The sequence below is a fragment of the Eumetopias jubatus genome, unplaced genomic scaffold (genome assembly GCF_037043125.1).
Source record: "Eumetopias jubatus isolate StellerSeaLion01/CBP00866 unplaced genomic scaffold, mEumJub1_p1.0 scaffold_3, whole genome shotgun sequence".
Lineage (NCBI taxonomy): Eukaryota > Metazoa > Chordata > Mammalia > Carnivora > Otariidae > Eumetopias > Eumetopias jubatus.
In genome coordinates this window covers 94,466,659-94,490,283 of record NW_028274809.1, presented here as the reverse complement: position 1 = coordinate 94,490,283, position 23,625 = coordinate 94,466,659, and the positions used below count along the sequence as shown (strand labels likewise).

At 44.0% G+C, this 23,625-nt stretch overlaps 1 protein-coding gene across 1 annotated transcript in view; it reads right to left on the bottom strand.

The window, feature by feature from the left end:
• TMEM163 (transmembrane protein 163) overlaps nucleotides 1-23,625 on the bottom strand; it is a 214,266-nt gene that overhangs the window by 59,886 nt on the left and 130,755 nt on the right. The window contains exons 3-4 of the mRNA XM_028101376.1: nucleotides 21,799-21,842; nucleotides 20,287-20,378 (exon numbers count right to left, since the gene is read on the bottom strand). Of these exons, the coding sequence (XP_027957177.1) occupies nucleotides 20,287-20,378; nucleotides 21,799-21,842 (136 nt within the window). The remainder of the gene's footprint in view (nucleotides 1-20,286; nucleotides 20,379-21,798; nucleotides 21,843-23,625) is intronic.

The following is a 23,625-nucleotide window of genomic DNA, read 5'->3' as shown; positions in this document are numbered from 1 at the left end:
TTAATTAAAATCCACTGTACGACTTTGCTAGACAAATCGACTGCCTGACATGAGCCGTTATGCAGTTAATAAAATCACTATATCTAAAACCAGAGCTAACATTACTTAAGACACAGTGGTGAAAATAGTCCAGCAATGCAGTGGGCTGATAGGTCCTTTAGGAAATCAATTCCAAATGTTATCGTTGCTACAGTTCCATCTAGTTTTGTCCCAATTGAGCCATTATAATTTATTTTAAGAAGGACATGGTTAATACTCATCTTACACGCCTTGCCTTTTACCAACCCCAATCAAATTTTCACTGGGAAAGCTAATGATAAAAGCTTATATAAAATGCCGCTATGAGACAGCAAGGTGCAGTGTGTGTACTGGTAGAGACAGATGAACAGATGAAGTCTCCCATCATTCATGGTGTAAGCCCTGACCCTTGAACTACATCCTATAAAAACGCCTCACCTCAAAACAAAGAGGGGGCAAATAACTCATTTTCTAGCAAGCGAATAATTGACTCCAGTAAGTCTATCTCCTATGTTCCTCACCACCTTTCCAATCACAGACTATTTTTCAGACATGACTACAGATCTTTCTTGACTTATGATGGGGTTATGTCCTGTTAACACATTATAAGTTGAAAGTATCTTAAGTGGAAAATGCATTTAATACGCTTAACCTACTGAACATCACAGCCTACTTGAAGCATGCTCAGAACGCTTACCTTAGCAAAATCACCTAATGCAAAGCCTGTTTTATAGTAAAGTGTTGACTCTCTCATGTAACTATGATCGCTGTACTGAATGTGAAAATCAGAATGGCTGGACGCTTACAGAGTGTGCTTATAAGTTTATCAGTTGTTTGTCCTCATGATCACACAGCCGACTGGGAGCTGCCACGGCCCAGCACCACGAGGGAGCGTCATAGTGCACATCACTAGCCCGGGAAAAGATGTAAATTCAAAATCAAAGTGTGGTTTCTATTGAATGAGTACTGCTTTCCCACCACCATGAAGTCGAAAACTCCTAAGTGGGGGACTGTCTTCAACATAACTAGAAACAAATCTCACCTTGGTAATTAATTCATCATCACCTCACTTCCATCTCTTCCTTCTCACTTCCGCTGGCTCCTCCACACATCTCTGTACATGATGTATGCGCATGTACGTGTGTGTCTACGTGTGTGTGAGCACCCAGGTGTGTGTTATACAGAAAGGCAGAGACAGACAAGGAGGGAGGGAAGGAGGAAGGAGGAAAAAACGAAGGGGAAAGAACTTTCAGAAGTTTGTAAAGAAGCTTTAGAAGGACTTCAGAGAAATCACAGAAAATGCTCCAGAGGGAAATGCAACAAATTCATAACATTTGCAGAGGATACTTGCCAAAAAAAGTCCAAGAGTCCCAAAACCCTGCTCTAATACAGCTCGAGGTTGGGGAGTGAAGGGGAGGAGCAAGTATGAAAGGAAGTTTTCAAAGTATAAGAGCTTTATCATTCCCAGAGAAGTGTATGGCAAGGAGACCACCATCTCAGGGGCCTTCCCATTCCTGATCTTCCAGTGTTCTGGGCAAGGTTACTGCTGTTACCTCTCCTAACCTCGGGACTCGTTCTGGTCCTAGCTGAAACCAGGAACACTGGGGCTTGGAAAATGGCAAGACAGAAAGAAAGAAAAGCCCATAAATAAATCATCATGACAGTATGGGAAACTCAGATGAGGTGAAATTTAAGAAAATACTCAATTTAGTCAAAGTCACAATCAAAACAACAGTGCAAACATCTATGTTAGACATAGGTCCAAAATGGGCTGAGCTTGGAAAAACATCTTTTTGATATTTAAGACAGAAAAATGGAAATCTTTTCAAGTGCCATTTGGAGCACAATTCTCAGGTAAGCTACAAGCCAAGAAAAATGGTCAACGTTAGAAGACAAAGAAAAGCCAAAAAAGCACCACTTCCTCTTCATTTCTTTCTCCTGGCCTTCCAACCAGGCAAGGCACAGAAAATAAAAGTTGTTAAAAGGACACGGAAGTTCAACAGGAGAGACTTGAGTAGAAGCCCCTGGTCTCTAACAAGACCCGGGTCCCAAACCTCACTGTCCCAAATACAAAAGATCCTTCAATGTTATTGTGCAGAATCTGCCAGGAGTCTTTGAAAAAGAATCATGGCAAAGAGGGAACAATACTTAAAGTCTAGAAACAGGTTTCAATATTTTTAAATAGATCTTAGAAATTAAAGCTTAATAAGAGCTTTACTTCAAACTCTTAGATGACTTAATTCAACATATTACAAACATTCCAAAATGAACAAGATTTTGTCCAACTCACCCAGCTTCACCAAGAATAAATCACACTGGCCTAACTTCATTTCCTTTATAGATGACTTTACCGCCCTAGTGAACCAGGATATTGCCTTGGCTTGTACATTCTGATTTTATGAAGGCATTTGTTAAAAGTTTGTCACAACATTCTCACAAACAAGATGGAGAAATGAGGATACAGTTAGGTGAACTAAACTACGGTTTAACAGCCTCTCCAGAAATTTTTATTAGTCAAACACAATCAATTTGGAATGAGGTCCTGAGGGTCCTGTTTTAAAGAAAAAAGAATTTTGAATAATAAAGTTGTAATGGACATCACTTTGCCTCTTATTTGCAAAAACAAAAATGTAATGAAAATATGTACCCTATTAGTTGGAATATAAATTGTCACAATCTTCTCAGAGGACACCTTAATAATACAGATCACACCTCTGACTAGCAATTCCGTCTTAAGGAATTTTCTTCCTAAAAAAGTAATCAGACACATGCAAGAATGTACAAGGTTCTTCGCTGCTATGTTACAATGAAGAGAAAACAAACAAGTATTTAATGAAAGGGGAATAGTTAATAATGGTGCATCCATAAGATGCAATATTACCAGACACTTAAATGAAGTCCATCAAGATTCTTTAATGACAGAGAAAAGCTCACTCTAGGAAGTTAAGTGGGGGAGAAAGTAGGATATAAAACAAAAACACTGAACATTAACTCAATTTTGTAAAAATGCACTTAAACCTGTGCATAGGCATTAAAGAGATGGAAAGAAAATTAACCACTGTCTCTGCGTGGTGGGATGAGAGGTGATTTTGATTTACAAACTTTGAGATTTTCCAATTTTAAATCTTTTTTTTTTAAGATTTTATTTATTTATTTGACAGAGAGAGACACAGCGAGAGAGGGAACACAAGCAGGGGGAGTGGGAGAGGGAGAAGCAGGCTTCCCGATGCGGGGCTCGATCCCAGGACCCTGGGATCATGACCTGAGCTGAAGGCAGACACTTAACGACTGAGCCACCAGTCGCCCTGAGATTTTCCAATTTCAAAATAATGAATATGTATTAATGTAAAATCATTAACTGTTATTCAGATTTTTTTTTACTTGGTTTTCAAAAATCATAAAAAAGAAAGTAATGAGTATGCAAGCCAGAGCTGATGGGCCAGCACTCAGGTTGTAACAGCAATGCAACAGGGAGGGTTTCTACACAGGAGCCCCAAAGCCACGTCCAATCTGGAGGCCAGTCCAGGCCTTCATGGGAAAATTCTACTCATGCCAGTTAGGAAGCCCTATATCCTCGTATGAGTCCCAAATTGAAAGTAAGATATATGTAGGGGGCTGGAGGAGGGGCAGCCCCCCCACCCTTCCCCCTTTCAAGTTCCTTCTATCAAAGTCCCCATTTCTACAACAACTTCATTGTGAATGCACTCTGACTTTACTCTTTTAGAGGCGGTTAGGAGAAAAAAAGTTGGAGTTCCCAAAACGAAATGGGCCCCCATGAAATCCCGCAAAAAAGCCTTCCTCAGTAATCTACCCAAATCATTTTCATTCAATAAGAAGAAAAAAATCATGACTTACATGACTTGAGGCTTTTAACTCAATAACATATGCCATCTTTGGAACTAAATCTAATAACCTGGGCCCCCCATGGAGGGGGGGAATAAATCAAAGTAATTATTTCTGGAAAGTAGCTGATGTGCAAATATATTTTCTTCCACAATAAAATGCCCCCACACACACACACACCCTTCCTTTGAAATGAGCCAATCAAATATTACAAAGCTTAGGATGCAAAGAGAAATCAATTTACGTACTTTCCTACATTTCTTCAACTATGCTTTAATGCTTCCTGGCCTCCACTCCAACAACTTTATTGGCTTATATCAGTCTGGTTTTGATGCAGAAGAGGGGGTAAGGAGGTTTGCATTTGTTCTGCTTTGCCATTAAAATCCCCCTTTTGAAACGCCACTGAGGGGCTCCTGGGTGGCTCAGTCATTAAGCGTCTGCCTTCAGCTCAGGTCATGATCCCAGGGTCCTGGGATCAAGCCCCGCATCGGGCTCCCTGCTCTGGGGGAGGCCTGCTTCTCCCTTTCCCACTAGCCCCGTTTGTGTTCCCTCTCTCGCTGTCTCTCTGTCAAGTAAATAAATAAAATAAAATAAAAAAAAAAAGGCCACGGAAATGTTGGATGTTGATTAATAGGCTAGACCTAAACCCGGAGAGCTGCTGATGGAGATGCCCACCTCCCCTGCCCTGGGGACAGGTCAGCGGACAGAGACTGAGCACGGTAAGGCCAAGCAGACCCGAGCCCCATGCCCAAACAACACACCGCTGGTCTCAAGCGCTGTGCAAGTCCTCCCTCCCCCAACATTTTGATAAGGCCAGGCTTCTGGGACGGCCAGAGAGATTGTGTGGAACAGCATATGCAGAAAGTAACTCCCAAGTCCTTTCTTTATCCCAAGGCCGTTCATGAGACAAACCCTCCTCCCTGAGCGCCTTTGCTTTGAATAAGATGTGATATTTGCACAACGTCGATTCAATAATAAAGAAATGTGTCCTGCCTTGGTCCCGACCATGTTTGCCACTGCCTTCAACGATCACATTTCTGGAAACGCAGAATCGCAGGTTAATTATGCAAAGGGCAGACCCAGCTTTTGCCTCCCCATTGTTTGCAAGCCTGTCCCTGGCTTTAGTTATCATGATCTTCGGGAAAGCAATCTCAGCCAGACCTGCAGCTGTGCCCACACAGTGAAGGGCGCTTGGGGAATACTGCCGGCTTGCCGTGCATATAAAAGAGGTGAGCTTACCCTTCCCTGCATATGTTCCTCATTCTCCCATGCATTTGGGGCTGGCAGCATGTCCAATTACAGTGGCCACGCCACGAACAACCAAGATTACAGATCGGTGGCAAACAACAGCCCCACCATACTGGGGGTACTGATAGGTCTCCCGTGTAAGGCACGCTCTTGCCAACAAACCAGCTTTCACCCTCATTCAGAATACGGATTGAGCTAGGATGCACTAAGGGACTGTTAAAATCACAGTGTAGTTGTCTCATCTTTCAGAAAAAAGTACCCCATATTTCAGACACAGGGCCTAGAGGAACACACAAAGAGGTGTGCATAGATTCAACCACAAGCAGCAGTGGTAACACAGCTTAAAACAGCAAAAGCTGGAACCACTCAGGGCTCCTAACAGGAGACTGCAAAATAAATTATGGTATAGCCAACAGCAGAACTCCATGAGGCCCTCAAAAAGAATGAGTTATATACACAGACAGGAGATTTTTAAATGTCCTCGGTTTTGTATTAGGAGGAAAAAAGCAGGTTCCAAAACAATATGAACAAAAAGATCCTATTGTCCTTGACACCTAGTGATGTATGTATCTAAAGCATATGGGTGTGTACGATATTTTATTTACATACAAACTATTCTGGAAGCCCCTGCACCAAACTAGTCATTGTGATGATCTTTCACTGGGGAGACAGGAAAGAATGAGAGTAAGTATGAATGAGAGAGAAAAGGTTCAGTTTAAACTTAGTTAATTTAAATGTATAGTTCTGCAAATATGCACCACAATGACAGCCAGTGAAATGAATAAAAATATTTTCATTTTTTAAAGAAATGACACAGGGCCTCACATGAACAAGAATGGCAGAATTCCCTTATGACAAACCACCTGAGTTCTCTGACATTAATTACATAATCAGATCACCTCACCCCCAGCTTAATGACTTGCCCATGGCTTCCCACTGCTCATATAATCCAAATCCCTCCCGAGGGTCCCCAAGCCCTGGCCCCTCACTAACTGGGTCCAGCCACAGGAACCTATTTTTTCAACCCCCAAACACACCAAGCTGGTTCTCACCTTCAGGCCTTTGTTTATACCAACCCCTCCGTCCAGGGATGCCTTTCCTCCAGGCTCCTTCCTGCCATCTGCAGTATCAGTTCAAGGACCTTCCCTGACACCCAGCCCCAGAGGACCCCTCCCCACACTCTCGGTCCCATTGGCCTGGAAGATCTTCATAGCTCTCTCTTCCCTCTGCATTGACATTACGGGCCATCTTCTCCTTTTGGGCCCATGAGTGCAGAAGCTGGTCTCAAGAAGAAGTACTTGGCACACTGTGGGCTCTCAGTAACTCACTGTCCAACCATGAGTACACATCACAGCTGGGTGTTAGAAAACGCATCTCCTGACAGGAATCTGAGCAGCAAAACTGGACTTGCTCAAAATACATCTTGCCTTCTCACATAGGAAACAAAATGCACACCACCAGGACACCTCTCTGACCACAAACCAGATCCCTAGATCATCATTCCCCAGCCAGAAATGCAGACTACCTGAAGAATTCAAAATGAGGACAAGGTTTAGATATGGTGCGATTTCATGGAGGCCCGTAAAGAATGATTTATCCGTGAATCCTCACCATGCTTGGTCAAGGCAGGAAAGGAAGTTTTTCCATGACCACCTTTCCTGAGCCGTCCATCCCAACAGTCAAACGAGCCCTGAGGAAGAGCAGGCACTTAGCCAGGTTGGTCTTAACCAGAGCCAGCAATATAGCTTGCTCAAAAGAGCAGTAAAGGAGGGTACTGAGACACAGGGGCCTAAATAGGTCATTTTTCAAACTTCTGTCTGTTCTCTCAGACAGGACTTGTCAGCTGACTCTTTTCTTTGTACCGCTGCTATTGTTTCAAGAGACTCAATTTCAGACTCCAACACATGCCTTCATATTCTGGAAGAACTGCACCTCTGATAGTCTGGTTTTCCCAGGTTTTCCCAAGACGTCAGCCTCAGTCGCCTTGGGAGAGAGGGAGAATCTGAAATTTAAAAGCAGGTAAGGTCAGCGTACGGTGTATTTTCAGGGTACTTCCATGCCACTGACCTAGCTGTTATTTAGGTTTTCTGATTGAAAACACACACACAGAAAAAGGAAAAGATTTCTTGGCTGAAAATGCCAAGGAACAAATTCTGGTGGGTGCCGACACCCACACTAAACAATCCCTTTGCGGCAACAAACACAAGAGCAAATAGAGAAACAGGGCCATTCCACCTGTCCTCACAGTCGCCCTAGGAAAGCTCCAGAGAGCAAGGGTTTAACCCTCCCATTTAAAGTTTGGAGCAACGTTCCGGCCCAATACTCAAGCCCTCTCGGGGAATTTCCCCTCTGTTGGCCTGTAGTTAAGAATTTAAGTTAATGGAAGGGGATGAATGGGGAGCTGCTATATCAGTGGGCATTAATTTTCCATCACGCAAGATGAACAAGTTCGAGAGATCCGCTGTACCACACTGTGGTCATAGTAACACTGTTGTATTGTACACTTAAACATTTGCTAGGGTGGCTCTGACATCATGTGTTTTTACTATGATGAAATCAAAAATTTTTAAAGACTTTAAGTCAACTTAACTGGTTTTAGGAATATATATTACTTTTATACGTATAGTTTTATATTTACTTATTATATACCATGTATATATGTGCGTACACACACACGCGCATGCACACACACACACACACACACACACACTTTTCAACTCTTCAAAACATGTTCTCTTTTGATTCTTTTCCTGATACCTCCAAGGCAGGTAAGACAGCAATTTTAATCTTACCCTACCAGATGAGGAAATGAAAGCAAAGGATAGTTACACTATGTGCAGCAGAAACAGACCTAAAATGTGGGTTTTTTGCCTCTTAAGTTGGGGCTAAAGTGTGGGGCTGTTCACAGCTGTTCTCTCCTGAGTCTTCTTACTTCTGAGCCCACCATCACACCTGACATCAGCATACAATGAATCCATGGAGCTTCTCACCTGGGCAGGACCAACACACTACAGCCCTGAAATGAAGGCAACCCCAGGCTTTGGAGTCCAGCGGGGCTTGGTGCAAATCACCAGCATGAATCCCAGGTCTACAACTCTGGGCAAGTCACTGTACCTCTCTGGTATCCATGTCCTCATCTATAAAATTGAGGTAGTGACATGTGTATCTCATTGGATTGTTCTGAGGATTAAATGAGAGGAATCAGAGAAAGTACTGAGCACAGTCCCGAAAGCATGGTAAGTAAATCAGTAGTTAAGAATGGCCTAAAAGTTTAACTTTTAGATCAAAACCCATCAGATCAGAGCAGGAATTCTACAAAAACCCCTCGGCTCCGTACCAGACCATAAAATCCACAGCTCCATGTCTAGGACCTACAGGTAGTCCAAAAATATGCGATGAAAAAAAGAAAAGGAAGCCTCCATTGCTAGCAGATGCTGATAGTGTTTCTCCCCACAGGCAGAAAAATTAAGAAAACCATTTGGATCCCCAGACAATGTTCTTCTGATGGCCATACTATGCATCCACTAATTAACTGGCATCTGGTTTTTACCGGTCAGTTCTATGAGCTTGATTAATCTTAGTCCCCAGTCTTTGTGCCATTAAAACTAAAATTCAGTCTGTAAGGCCCTAAGCCAGACTCTGCAGAGCCATCAGGAGCCAGAAGGACATCGTCAGTGGGGTAAAGGGCCTCTGGAGGGAAGCTTCCTCCAGACACCAGCTACTTCACTAGCAGGGGTAATGTAACTTCTGAAAAGTCTATGGGAATCGAGACAAAGAAACAAACCAGGGAAAAGACTGGCGACTTTTCAAAAGCATAAGAACCCTCAAGTATAAATCAAAACCACAAGGAGATAACACTCATACCCACTAGGATGGCTAGAATCAAAAAGGCAGGTAACACCAGGTGCTGATGAGGATGTGGAGAAATTGGAACCCTCATACACTGCTGGTAGCAATGTAAAATGGCGCGGCCACTTTGGAAAACAGTTTGACAATTCTTCAAATGTTAGCTATATAGTTACCATCTAACTCAGCAATTTCACTCCTAGGTATGAAGCCAAAAGAAATCAGAACCTATTTCCATCAAACACTTGTGCACGAATGTTTACAGCAGCATTATTCCTAAGAGCCCCAAATGAAACCACCCAATGTCCATCAACTAATGAATGGATTGACCAAATGTGGGACATGCAGACAATGGAATATCATCCAGCAGTAAAAAGACAGGAAATACTGATCCACGTTACAGTGTGCAGAAAGGCAGGAAACATTATGCTGACTCAAAGACTAAGCGAAGGAAGAAACTTTGTGTCTGCGGAGCCACAGACAAGGAGCACACGGTATACGAATCCACTTATATGAAAGGTCCAGAGTAGGCTCAACTACACAGACCGACAGATGAGGGATTGCCTAGGACCAGAAGGGGGGAAAGGCAAGTTAGAAGGAGTTGGAGTGGTGGAAGCTCAAAGGAGTGGGGCCTCTCTTCATGGTGATAAAAATGTTCTCATGAAACTGATTGTGGTAATACATGCACAATGCTATGAATACCTTAAAAGCCATTGACTTGTACACTTTAAATGCATGAACTGCAGGCTATGTGAATTATATTTTAATAAAGTCATTTTTTAAGACATACTTTTTTTTTTTGCCTGGAAAGCCTACTTTTAAAAATAACCCCCATGGGGCGCCTAGGTGGCTCAGTCGTTAAGCGTCTGCCTTCAGCTCAGGTCGAGGTCCCAGAGTCCTGGGATCGAGCCCCACATCGGGCTCCCTGCTCAGTGGGGAGCCTGCTTCTCGCTCTCCCACTCCCCCTGCTTGTGTTCCCTCTCTCACTGTGTCTCTCTCTGTCAGACAAATAAATTTTTTAAAAATCTTAAAAAAAAAAAAATAACCCCCATTAGGGGCGCCTAGGTGGCTCAGTCGGTTGAGCATCCGACTCTTGATTTCAGTTCAGGTCTTGATCTCAGGGTTGTGAGTTCCAGTCCCACGCTGGGCTCTGCGCTGGGCACGGAGCCTACTTTAAAAAAAAAATAATAATCCCCATTTATGGGATACCTACTATTCGTCAAACACTATGCCAGGCAACTTACCTATGTCATTTGTTTCTCATAACAATTTTTGAGGTAGGTAGAAGCTACTCCAAAAACAAACAACTCAAATATTCCTCTGGATACCTTCTATTTAGTGATATGAGTAACCCAAATCATGATGTGGAAAGATGCTGGTAAAGCCCATGCATGAACAAATACAAACTCAAAGGTTCCAACTGTTTAGAGAAAGACAGGAGATGGGGAGGGAAAAAAATCACCAGCTTCCATTTGGTGGAATTTCATAGACTTCCCTGCCCAGGGAAGGCTGCATGCACTGTGGCAGGTCCCTTCAGAAGAGAAGTAATCATATGTAAAAGCACCCGGTGGTGCTGACGCTGAGTATAACAGCGCCCAGTAGGATGATCACAGGAAGGCAGTATAAACATAGAGGAGATGAGAGCTTTATTCCTTGTTCCCAGACCGGCTGGCTTTTTATATTCTCCCAGAGGGAACAAGTATGCTTGGCAGGGTTACCAAAATAACATATGCACCTTGTAAAATATTTTTCTGAAAATGCAAGAAGTATAAAGAAGAAAGTAGTCATCAGCCATAACCAGCATTGACAGTTGGTGTTGATCACTCGTCAATGGCAAGTACTAAGCAAAATTAAACTGAGTTTGAATTATCCAACAGCTAACGTACAGGACAAGCTCTGGCGACCGAAAGGAGAAGAAATGTGCCATGAAAACTCTGACCCTAGAACTTCAAATACAACTGGAGAAACCGAGCCCATGGAGTCATCCTCTGAAAATAGGCCCACTCAGAGAAGGCAAAAAGCCTGCCAAAATCCCACCGCCAGAGGCGGTCACAAAAAGAGAAGCACCCTCTTCTTAGCCGTCCATCGGAAACCTCGCCACTTCAAGGAGGGCTCCTGAGCTAAGTCTGTTCACCACAAAGCACAAGCAGCGGCATGGAAGGGGGAGGAATGACAAATATGGGGACTTCTCAGGCTCAGGTTTCCAAAGGGTGACCACACTCAAGGTGAAGGGGCCCCATTCACAGTTTTGGGTCCTGGTGTTGTTAGGGAGAGAATCCTCTCCACTCATCACATGCCTTGTTCTGGCAGCAGGTGCCAAAGGAGAGGCCACAGACCTGGACAAAGATGTGCTCCTAGTCCTTCATAGCAAACCCACAGAGCCCTCAGCCCAGGATCCAGCAGGCCCTATGCAGCTACCAGCTTGGCCTGAAAATAAGAACCAAAGTTTCAGGGAGCATGGAGGAAGTCCAGGCTGCAGCCAAGACAAATGATCTCCATTTGCAAGGCCTTTGAGACACAGGAGAGCTGCAGAACTTGTCATGGCGGCCCTTCGCCAAGGGACCAAGACATGAACAACTGCTCCTGGGAATGCCGCCCCACAGGCAACCCTAGCAGTTATCTGTGGCCGACCAACAGCCAACCATTTCCCCACCTTCCAGGGTCAGAACCAAAACTCAGGACCACATTTTCAGTCGTATCTTTTTATAATAAGATTTTATACATTTTTCTGGATCCATACCACTTTCCTTCTCCCTCCAATTAAATCAGGGTTGCAGCAAATTGCTAAGAAAGGGCATTTCCAGGAGGAGGGGGTGGGGGTAGGGGAGGCTGGAATGAAAAACCAGTAAAACAAAGACACACAAATGATCACTTAAAGAGGCAACGTTGCATAAAGGTTATATGAGCAAATTTCAGAGCAAGATGTAGGTTCAAACTCCAGCTGAATCCATTACTAGCCCTGAGCCTTCAGAAATAACTGTTTATCTTCCCTACCAGCTGTCGAATAATACCTCTACCTAATGCAGAGTCCAGCATGATACCTGGCACAAAGCAGGTGCTCAGTAAATACTTATTATCACCTTAACACAAGCTACCAAATCTTCACATAAGATGAAGGGCTTCTGCAATTCAATCTTTCCTTCTGCAACTCTTTAAATGAGCACTCTAGTAATTGCCAGGTGTTTTCCTAGGGAATGGGGGTAAAAAGACTGAGACACTTAGGGAATCCCCTTACCCTTGTGAGCTTAAAGTCCTCTGAGGGCAACAGACGGTCAACAAATGTGCCAATACAGAAATTAAGGTAGGTATTTAGATCTACGAAGGAAAAAAACCATGGCACTGCAAGAAAGAATATGACAGGGGAGGGTGGGGATGGGGTGGGGGTGGGGAGCAAAGCAGGGAGGATCTGGTCAGCTATTAGGTTGTACTTTCTTTGTCACCTAAGTTCTATAGCCAGAGTCTGGGAAATGTTTCAAAAAGGAAAACAAAAGGCTCCTCATTCCCGTCTGAAATTCTGGCAACCCAGTTCCCAAAAGAATTACAAACACCAAAAAGGCATCTGAGAGTATGCTCAGACTGATAACTAAACAAATGCATGTTAACATGGAGAATTCAATTTTCCACCTGGACAAATAGCTAAGATCAGAAAGAATGTTAACACTTAGTACCGGCCACGGTAAGTCAACAGACATCTTCACCTCTACCAAGGGGGATGGAAATTAGTAGGACCTTGTTGGAGCACAGTTTGACCCTGAGCATCGAAATTATAGGTTAGCATATTCTTTGACCCAGACTTCTAGTAATTTATCCAGAAGAAATAAGAAGATAAGCATTACAAGCATTAAAATACGAACGTGTAAGGACAGTTATTTCAGGACATTTCTAGCCCCGAGACACTGGAAACAATCTATATCTTCATTGGAAAATTACTTCACAAAATATGCTAAATCCACACACACAATACTGCCTAGCTATCAAAAAATAACATACCTCTATCCAAAGATGGGAAAATGTTCAATATGTAAGTAGAGAAAAACCGGTTTGCAGAAGGGTATATATAGATGATCTCTATTTATGTAGGAAAAAATTGTATACGTAACCGTGCATATGCATGCACACGAACACAATACACATCAAAACGTTAACTCCGGTTCTCCCTGGAAGGCCCTCTAGCAACTGCTATATTCTTTGTTGTTGCTGGTTGTTTTTTTGGGGTTTTGTTGTTATTGTTGTTGTTTTTTGAGAGCGGGCGTGTGCATGGACGGGGTGGGTAGGGGGCAGAAAGAAAGAGAGGGAGAGAGAATCTTAAGAGAATCTTAATCTTAAACCCCAAGGCAGGGCTCAATCTCACGACACTGAGATCATGACCTAAGCCGAAATCCAGAGTCAGACGCCTAACTGACTGAGCCACCCAGGCGCTCCTTGCTATATTCTTTGTACCTCTATGAATTACCTTAGCTGTTTACAATAATCATATATTACTTTGTCTTGCCCCACACAAATGAGATTTCTTTTAGGGGTGGGTAAGGAAACGATATCAGAAAATCAAGCAATAATCTTTTATCACCTCACTACACTATCACCCCATGTCCCTAGGTCAAAAGCAAGTTTTTCAATATGCCAGAGCATGTGCTTGGGTTTTAAAATTTTTTCCTTGCAAATTCTTTTATTCTACACTGTTCCAAAGCAATTAAATAATAGAGTAATTTCAAACTATCCTAGTATGACTAGTGAAAAAACATTTTCAAAACTCCAGGGATGGAAAATAAATGATCTAACTTTTTTTAAAACAAAAATTTTATTTATCTTAGAGAGAGAAGGAGCAGGCAAAGAAAAGAGGGAGAGGGACAAGCAGACCCAGTGCTGAGCATGGAGCCTGAAGCAGGGCTTGATCTCATGACCCTGAGATCATGACCTGAGCCGAAACCAAGAGTTGGACACTTAACCAACTGAGCCACCCACGTACCCCATGATCTAACATTTTTTGAGCATATACTGATGTCGCATTCAATGTCACGTTTAATCTTCACAACAACACCATTTGGTAGCTATCAGGGCCCACCCCCTTTCCCAGATGAGAAAACTGAGGCTTTGAAAAATTCATTCATCACTCAAGGTCACCGAGCAGATGAGTGCAAGTCTGATGGAAGACTCTTCTCAGGGACAGCAGCAGTTTTCCTGCGGCTGCTACAACTGAGCACCACAAACTGAGGGTCTTAAATAACAGAAATGTATTCTCTCACAGTTCTGGAAGTTAGAAGTTCAAAATCAAGGTGTGGGCAGGCCCAGTCTCCCTCGGAAACCTGTAGAGCAGAATCCCTCCCTGCCTCTTCAAGCTGCTGGTGTTTGCCAACAATCCTTGGAGTTCCTCGGCTTGTAGATACATGCCTCTGAACCCTGCCCCTGCTGTCAAGGTGGCCATTGTCTCTTCTGTCTCTTCCTACACGGACTCCAGTCATATGGGAGTTAGAGCTGAGAAGACCCTTTTTCCCAGTCAGGTCACATTGTGTAGTAGTCAGGGTTAGGATTTCAGTATATGTTGGAGGAACACATTTCTACCCGTAACATGGACCAAAGACACTCCTTCCTCTCTACACTCCAGGACACATCCTGCCCACAGCAGCACAGCCCGTTGATGTCATGCCTGTGTCATGGAAGGTTTTATATGAACTTTCCGTGACTGTGGAAGGCAAGTCTCCTCTGCCTTCAGGCAAAACTATTCAAGGCACATGAGCTCAGGTCCCGCTATCAGGGCTCTCTGCCTTTTCTGCACACTGGCTCTCAGCAGTTACTGGGGGACTCTCTGAAATTATGTATTCGTCCAGGTCAGGTTCTGCTCTTGAGTTAAAATACACTCAAGAGCTTTGTAAGGTTAAGATCAGCAGAAAGATGCAGAGGAAATATGGTTCACTTTCCCAGAGTCCCCGATTTAGGGTCCAATCGAATGCCTGTGAGAAGAGGGGGAGACATGGTACTAGTTCACTACGTTCCTAGTATAACTCATTGCCTTTGCGATCCGCTTAGATCAGACACCAAAAGCAAATTACCAATATGCCATTTCTTGACTGAATCAATTACTTCTCTTTTTCTTTTTCAATTTCTGGAGCTGTTACAAGAATGTTGCTGAAACCAATAATCAAAAGCCATCCTGTCGACCGGTAGTTTTCAGACCAAGGCATTTGGCTCGGCAAACAGGGGGGTGGGGGGGAGGAATAAAAACCAGAGCAATGACCCTGCATGGGTGAGAACCAGTGTGCCCCATTTATTTCGCATGAGGAGATACACAAGGATTTATGCATGCCTCTCTAAGAATATCTACTCCAGAGCTCTCAAATTTGCTTTCCAATATGCTGCTGAGCATCATACCATTTGGAGGTACATTTGGAACAAGTGAACAACCTCCCAGGCTGTGTTTCTGCCTCAGTGTTGCAGAATTTCAAGCCTATAAAGGTGAGCAGCCTCCCATCTGCCTCCACCTCTCCATCTCTGCGAGCTGACGGATGGCCCAAGGAGACAGCTGGGACTGGGGAGCATTCACAGGCCTCCCACCTGTGCTGCAATCATGCAAAATGTCAGAGGCCCCCAGTGAGTGTCAAGCTGTACCTTCCCATGGCAAGCAGCCCGATGGCCCTCCACAGCTGATGGCAGTGGGAAGCTCTGTTTCCCGGGGCACAAGCGTGAGATGCCCTGTGTCATCTGGCCTTGCCAAGTTCCTCCTATACTCATTTCTCCCACGCCTGCCACCTCCGGCACCTCCTTCCTTCCCTCAGTATCTTGCTCTCATTTCCAAGTCCTGTGGACTTTGAGTAACAACATTGTTTTTAAAAAAAATGGATTAAAAATGATCAAAGTACCTAAAGAGTCACTGTCCAATACGGGAGCCACGAGCCACATGTGATGACTTACAGTTCAATTCATTTAAATTAAATCAAGCTAGAAACCTAGCCACAGAGCCAATGTTCCATGGCCCCACGTGGGGAAGGGTCTGAGGACACCGGACGGGGCAACTACAGAATGCGTCCATGGCTGCAGAGAGTCCTACAGGATAGGAAGAGCAGACCTCCTCCCTTTCTTCTGTCCCCCGTCCCCCCTTCCTGAGGCGAGCCTGCTGTCCAGTCTGCTCTGTATCCTTGCCAGAGTTTTATATGCCTAAGCAGTGTGCGTGGATGCAAACCTGTATTGTTAAAACCAATGAGAAAAGACCCTAACACTATTTTGCTGCACGCTTTCTTCACCTAAGGACGCTTGGTGATCACAGTGTACGTGTACAAATAGTGCTTCATTCTTGCGGTGGCCTCAGGGCAATCTGCGGTCACCAGGACAACTGTCACCACCCCACCCTTCTAGCCAGGCTCCGTGTTGTCTCCTTGCTCCCTTCCCTCCCCAGAACACTTCCATTCTATCGCAGTGACCATACCCTCGGGCTCTTTTCTGACTCTTGCCCTCACCTTTGGCCTAATAGAAACCTGGCTGCTCCCCGGGAAAGCTGCCTTCCCTACGCTGCCTTCCCTACGCGTTCTCTCTCATCCACATTCACAAAGCCTCCCTTCCTCGTGCTGAATTCCAAACCAGTCCTCCAGCTTTTCCCCTCGACACCCACAGGCACCGTCGGAGCGAACCACCTGCTACAACTCCTTGCGTCAGCCCCCACCTCCTGGCGCCTCTCCTTTAGTGACTGAGGACAGCAGAAACTGCTTCACTGCATTCATCTCCTCCTTGAATCCTGCAAGCATTCCTTCCATCCCAGATGGGGCACCCAGCCACTACCTGGCATGACACACATCCCTGACCTTTGGTTCGCACCCTACCTCAGCCACCCACTCCCAGCCTACATCCATACCAATAAGAGAACCACCCGTGAAATGCTGGATTTTAGCATCTCACTCTCAGATTAGTGTCCCACACCCATGACCGGCTACCTAAGCAAGCAAGATTTCTCACCCCTGAGGACCGTTTGTTAACCTTACCATGGCCATCATGCTAAGTGAAAGAAGTCAGTCACGGAAGAACAAATACTCTCTGATTCTACTTACTTGAGGTACCTAGAGTAATCAATTCAGAGAAACAAAATAGAACGGTGGTTGCAAAGGGCTGGGGGAGAGGGACAAGGGTAGCTGTTCAGTTAGTATAAAGCTTCAGTTTTGCATGAAGAAGTAGTTCTGGGGACTCTGTTCACAACCATATATGAATAGATTTAATACTTTTGAGCCATACACTTAAAACATTTAAGATGGTAAATTCAATGTTATGTATTTTGTACCACAGCAAAAAAAAAAAAAAAAAATTGCAAAACAAAACCACTGAGGCTACACTCTGTAGCTGGCTATCTTAACAATTGAGGTGTACAATGCAGTACTCCATGGTGGTGCTAAAAGCATCCTCTCTTCCTCTGGGCATCAAACGCCCTATCCCATGCAGCCAGCACACACAGCATCAGGGCGCAGGGCTGACGAAACTCCCTCTCCTCCTTGTGCTGGCAATTCCGAGCTCAAGATTCTTTCTGAAGCTTAGAGTCGAAGTAGGACAAATTAGAGGAATTAACTAAGGACCAGTTGGGTATTTCCCCATTCATTATTCTCCAGCAACTAACTGAAAGCCAATGGTTTTTCTAGCCATGCCTCTCATAATTCATTCATGCTCATTAATATGCAAACATCAGTTTCTCAGCTGGCAATGATTCCATGAATTTTTAATTTACATGGGATGAGGCAGAGATTAAAACTTTAAACTAAAGCCAACAATACAAAGGACTGTGGAGTGTCGTTTGAATCCCTACGTTTAGACTCTCCAAATGAATTCATTGGCATCTTCATGTGAACTATCATCTGGGAATTATCAAAGCAACTTCTCTGTGAGTTTTTGTCCTTTGGGTATCAATACAGATATACATTTTTTTTAATGGTACCTGTTTGGGGATCACTAAAAACAGTGAAACCGAAGACATCTGGTTCACACCCTACCTCAGCGACCCATTCCCAGCCTACATCCATACCAATACGAGAACCATCCGTGAAATGCTGGATCATCAATCTTTTGTCATCAATATTTTAATCTTGGAAAAACTCCAGGCCACGTGACAAATGCTCAAAGAGATCCCAACTCTATAGAAAAGCCACAATAATTTGTAGATTTGTGACTAATATGTAAGAAATTCATTTCAGCATAAAAGAAATCGGATTTTAATAAGCACATTAGAAGAGAGATATTGAGAAACATGGAACTCAATTCCTTCTGGAATTGCAAATCAAATTCTGGATTAGTAATTCAAAAATAAGAAAAGTCAGAGGGAAGAGCTTTGTCTTTTGAGGGCAAGGCCCAAAAGAATTATAATATAAGCCACATGTGTAATTTTAAATATCTAAAAGCCACATTAGAAAAAGGAAACAGAAGTAAAATTAATTATAATAGGTTAACCCAATATATCCAAAATATTTTTTTAAGGTTTTATTTTTAAGTAATCTCTACACCTAACATGGGGCTTGGACTCATGAGACTGAGACAAAGAGTCACATGCTATACTAACTAAGCCAGCCAGGCACCCCATATCCAAAATATTCTTTTGTCAACGTGTAATCAATATCTTTAAAACTATTAATAAAATGTCTGCAGTCTTTTTTTTTTTTTTTTTACTAAGTCTATGGAATGTACTATTTTACACTTACAACACCTCTTAGTTCGGACCAGCTACACGTAAGTGCTAAAATAGCCACCAGTGGCTACCGTTCTGGACAGTGCAACTATAGAACCAAAGAGTCTATGTTCTCCTGGCAGGAAAAGGACAATCTGTCTCTAGGTTGTTCTCACTGTATTCCTCAAATAATTAGCCAGCAAAAACTCGGGTTTTTGTATTAGCTATTCCCTTGGCTAGACTAGTATTAATTCAATTTTGATCATTATGATACCATCATTTGAAATTTTACAAAATCCACTTACTGTAATTGTTTTCTTAACTTTTTTCAACCATCAATTGACTCACTTTTAAAACAAATTAACCTTATCCTAAACAATATCATCTGTGATATCACAGATTCGACACTTCATATGTGTTAAAAGAGCTAATGCACGTTAAAATAAATACCTAACACTTCAAAGAAGTTTCTGTGCTCTACCTAAAGCCAACAGTGAAATAAAATTTGTTCTCATTCGTGAATCAGTTACAGCATGTTATAAGTTTATATCATATTCAAAACCTTTCCATTTGGCACGTGCAACCCCAGATCTATTACTGAGTCCCCTAGCACCTAACATTTGTATCTCAACACTTACACATTTTAGGTATGACATGGCATTCCCATCCAGACTACCTTCTGTCTGGGCACCACCAGAAACACAGCAGGGGAGCATTTACTCATTTGTATTCAACTGTCCAAAAGCCACAGAGGTGGGATCAAACTCTTCCCTTAATGACCAGCGGCGGCTCAGTCTCAGGGGAACCCCCTTAATAATTCCTTAATAATTAATAATGATGGAAGCTAAGGTTTCCTGAACTACATGCCGAACACTGCTCTAAGTTATATGTGCATATACTGTTCTAATATATACAACATACATACTACATTACATATTGTGCATATATAATATATATAATAACCCTATGAAGGGGGTGTTGTTTTCCTGCTTTTCCAGATAAGGAAACAGGGCATAGAGCACTGAGCAGCTTCCTATGGGCACAGAGCTAGCAAGCGGTAGAGCTAAGATTCAAAGTCAAGAAATCTGACTCTGGAACCTGTGCTATTATCAGCCTGGAGATTACAAATGGAATAGAGAAGATGGAAGGTGGGAAAGCCATGTTTTATGGTCACAAACTCAAATTCCTCAAAGACAAGATCATCACCTACAGGATGCAGAGACTGGGACAAGCCGCGTCCTCTAATAGAGAGAGGAATGGAAGACAAGCAGTGTAACTTAGAATACCCTCAAGATGTCTTCCAGAAGTTACAGTGGAAAAGTCATCCTAAAGCATGAGAACCCAAGAGAACAAAGATTCCACAAACACAAAAAGAATGAGGGTGGAAGGACGGATGAATTGAAACGTGGACAGATCAATGGACGGAGGGACAGAAGGAGAGCCAGACAAATGAACACACAGACATTCCCTCCCGACTCGAGCAGAGAACAGGGCGAATTATAAAAGGGCACCCCATCTCTCCGACCATCCCCAAAGGGGCCTGTCATATGGCTGGTATCCCAGCAGGCCCTCTCGAAGGTGATGTGGGTCCTCATTCTCATTCCTGGGACCAAAGCTGCAAGGAGAGCTACGCTGACAGCCTAATGATGTGGCCTTCCTTTGCAAGGGTTCCGCAGCCTGGAGGAAGAGAAAAATCCACTTACATGTACTCCCTGTGGGCAGAGTGTACGGCGGCAGCATTGCTGTAACGCCACAGGACAATCGCCGAGGACAGGACGTCGAGGATGGCATCAAACTAGGAGAAGGAGACACGGCGTTAGTGTTTTCCAGCGTTAATAAGGCAAGACTGTGAAGACACAAGACACAGAGGCTTGGAATCTGAGCCAGCGACTTCAGAACAAAGAGGCTTCGCATCTTTATGACAGACGCTCCTGCTCATCCTCACGGTGGGTGCTGGGAATCTGGAGCCGAGGCCACTGGACATGCCAGCCTGGTGGAAGGACCACAGCTCCTCCTCACCTCGCGCTGCTCCTCAGGCTGCTCCCACAGCCTGAGAAAGCACACTCTGTGGTGCAGTGGGCTCTGCTCCCTGGGCCCTGGCTCCTAGCATTCTGGAGATAATAGGGGGACTTAACACTGTTCTCACACCTATCTCCCAGCAGGCAAAATCACTGCAGCATTTCCCCCTACATCCCAGGTAAAAGATTCAGGATAAGGATTCTGTGTGTCTGCCTCCCCGTGGGATGGTTCTACTTGAGGTTCAGGGGTGAGAGTGGGGCCACCCAAGGGTTCTGGGAACTCTGCCAACACTTAAAAATTGTATACAAAACTCAATGCTCTTGTTTGAATGAATGAGCAAATGTGTGAGGGACACAGACAGAAGAAAGGGGAGAAAAGAAAGGTGTGTGGGGGTGGGGGTGGGTGGGTGTGCGTGCACATGCGCACGCACCCATTTTTCTGGAGAGACTGTCCATACCTTACAGTCTACAACCTGGAAAACATTAAGTTCTCACAGCAAAGGGAAGAAGTAGGTTTGGGAACAGGAACACATGCCCTCAGGTACAGGAAACCCTGAAGCTACAGAGGAGGATGCTGGACCTCTCCAGATGAGTCACTGCACCACAATGCACTTTTGATCTGGAAAACTACAACCACTAGCACTCTCTTAAAGGAATGTGGGGAGATTTCACCCAAGCTTTCAACATGCCTAGGCTGAGACCTGTTTTCTCTGACCCATTTTCTGAGACCCCTTTTCTCTGACCATTTCTCATCAGGAAGCAGGTCTGGGAGTCAGGTTACCCCTAAAGGGACCGGAGACTGACTTGTCTAGTGCCGGCAGCCCCATTCCTAACCCCCAACACCTCTGCCTGCACCAGCAAATGTGTCTTCACTCCAGTGTGTGCCCACTTTCACATCTACAACCTTGAGAGGGAAAACCAGGCTGAAACCCCTCAAATATCTTCTAAACCAGGGGTGGAAAATGAGGTCCCCCTAATTTGTTCCGGAGACCTATAGAGCATCATCGTTCTCAAGTAAATCGCTGTTTACTTCCATGAAACTGTAATTTTGTTATGGAAGCTATTGCCATAAAAGGTTTGTTTGTCATGCTAAGCTCTTGTCTGCTAACCACCCTCTGAACAGCGGGCCCAGGGCGAGATTCATGGGCTCAGGAAAAACGTGCAAAACTTCATAAAAGTACATTTCAGGTTACTTACTGCAAACCCAAAAGCAGAGGCGCTGTACCTCATAACGGAGACAGCTAAAAAGAAAGAAAATATTATTCAGAATATTTTAAGACCTCATGGATATTTTCTCTCATTTCTGAGTATATTAGTATAATTGATAGGGCCTTTTAAACATCCCTGGAAAAGTTCCCAGAGAATTAAGTTAAAAATTAACTGTACTTGTAACACCTATGAACCAAAACAGGTAAAGAGTGAAGTGAAAAGGTTGCAGACTCCACCGGCAACAGCATCCCTCCCCACCACATCCTCAAGCACCACAGGGCCGGCTTCAGAATGAAAATGCCCAAGCACTTGTCAATCACATGGCTGCTAAGACTTTAAGAATTCAGCAACAGGGAACAGAGAGCTGGGAATCACATGAAACTATCAGAGCAAAAGTGTGACCATCCACACTGTTCCCATCATAAGGTAATTAGTGGTGGTATCTACACGCACACGCCATTGCTAACACGGCTGAGAGAAATCTCTTGCCCATCAGAGCTGAAAATCCAGTGTAGGCCTCAAGGAAACTCTTTAGAAAAAAACAACAGCAAACAATCTTAACCAAGAGATGTCTACAAATATAGATTGAACAGTTACAATTAAAACGTTTCTCCATATTCAAAAATCTATCTACCTTTTGTGGGGGGAGTTAACTGAGCAGCGCATATGCCTAATTCTGTGATCTGTTCTGTGCCAAAGCAATGTCCAGTTTCAAAGACTGTTCTCAGCTTGACTTAATAAAGGCAGATCTCCAAACAAAAGCCATATCATCAAGCATATGTCCACCCTCCAACAAAGAATGAAACCCTACCCAATGGGTCAGCAAAGCTTTGAAGCGGATTGTCCCAGGCACAGGTATGACCAGCAGCTGACTCGTGAAGTAAGTGAGGTATGGGTGTGGGGCACAGAGGGCAATATCCATTTGGACCCCCCACTCAGCTCACCCCATGTCCCTTCTCTGGAACCCAGTCTCTGTCCTATCCATTAACGTCCACAAATGGGCCCTGGACAGCCATGTTGTGCTTTGTACCCCTGCCCCCAGCCATAACAGGGTCATGTGACTCAATGTGAACAAAGCATATTTCATTTTCTGTGAATAAGGAATTGAGACCAAGAGTCTAGTTGGTCAATTAAAGTTGTTAGAAGTGAAACCTGTGAACACGGAAGTGGAGTTGGCCATCGCCTGCTATACACACTGAGGAGCAGAGACAAGCATGGGGTAAACACAACTCTCGGGCAAGGGAGCCACTAGCTTCTTAACGTTTCTAAGCCCTTCCTGGGAGCCAGCCACATTCCAGTCCTCAGGCTGTGTAAGGCAAATGCAACTCATTAAATTCCTGACCATCTCTGGTTCTTACAAAAAGCTGTCCCAGTTAATCCCTGCTGTTGCTCTTATGGGCAGGGGGAGGGAGATGGGCAGAGCCAGCTGTATGCGGTGACGGGCTGTAGCTTTCATGGGCACCACGGCCGTGGTGGCGCAAAGGGGCCCTGGATCCTCCCAAAGAACTCAACTCACAGGCCATGCAGACATGGGCAAAAAAGGCAGGAGGTCCTCCAAGGGGTTGCCCTGAGCACCAAGGTAAACTAGAGGATGCTGGGCCTGACTTTGCACTCAGGACTCAGTAACTCATTATGTAAGCTTCATAAAATTTTACAGAAACAAATGTTGGATTTGTTTTGTTTTGTATTTACATTACAGCCTGTTTTTACAGTATCTTAGTTGTGTGCCTTTTGCGGGTTCCTTCTTTATCAGCAGTGGAAACTTTTTAACTCCTACTAACATCCTGCACAGATCCTCACTATATACAGCAGATA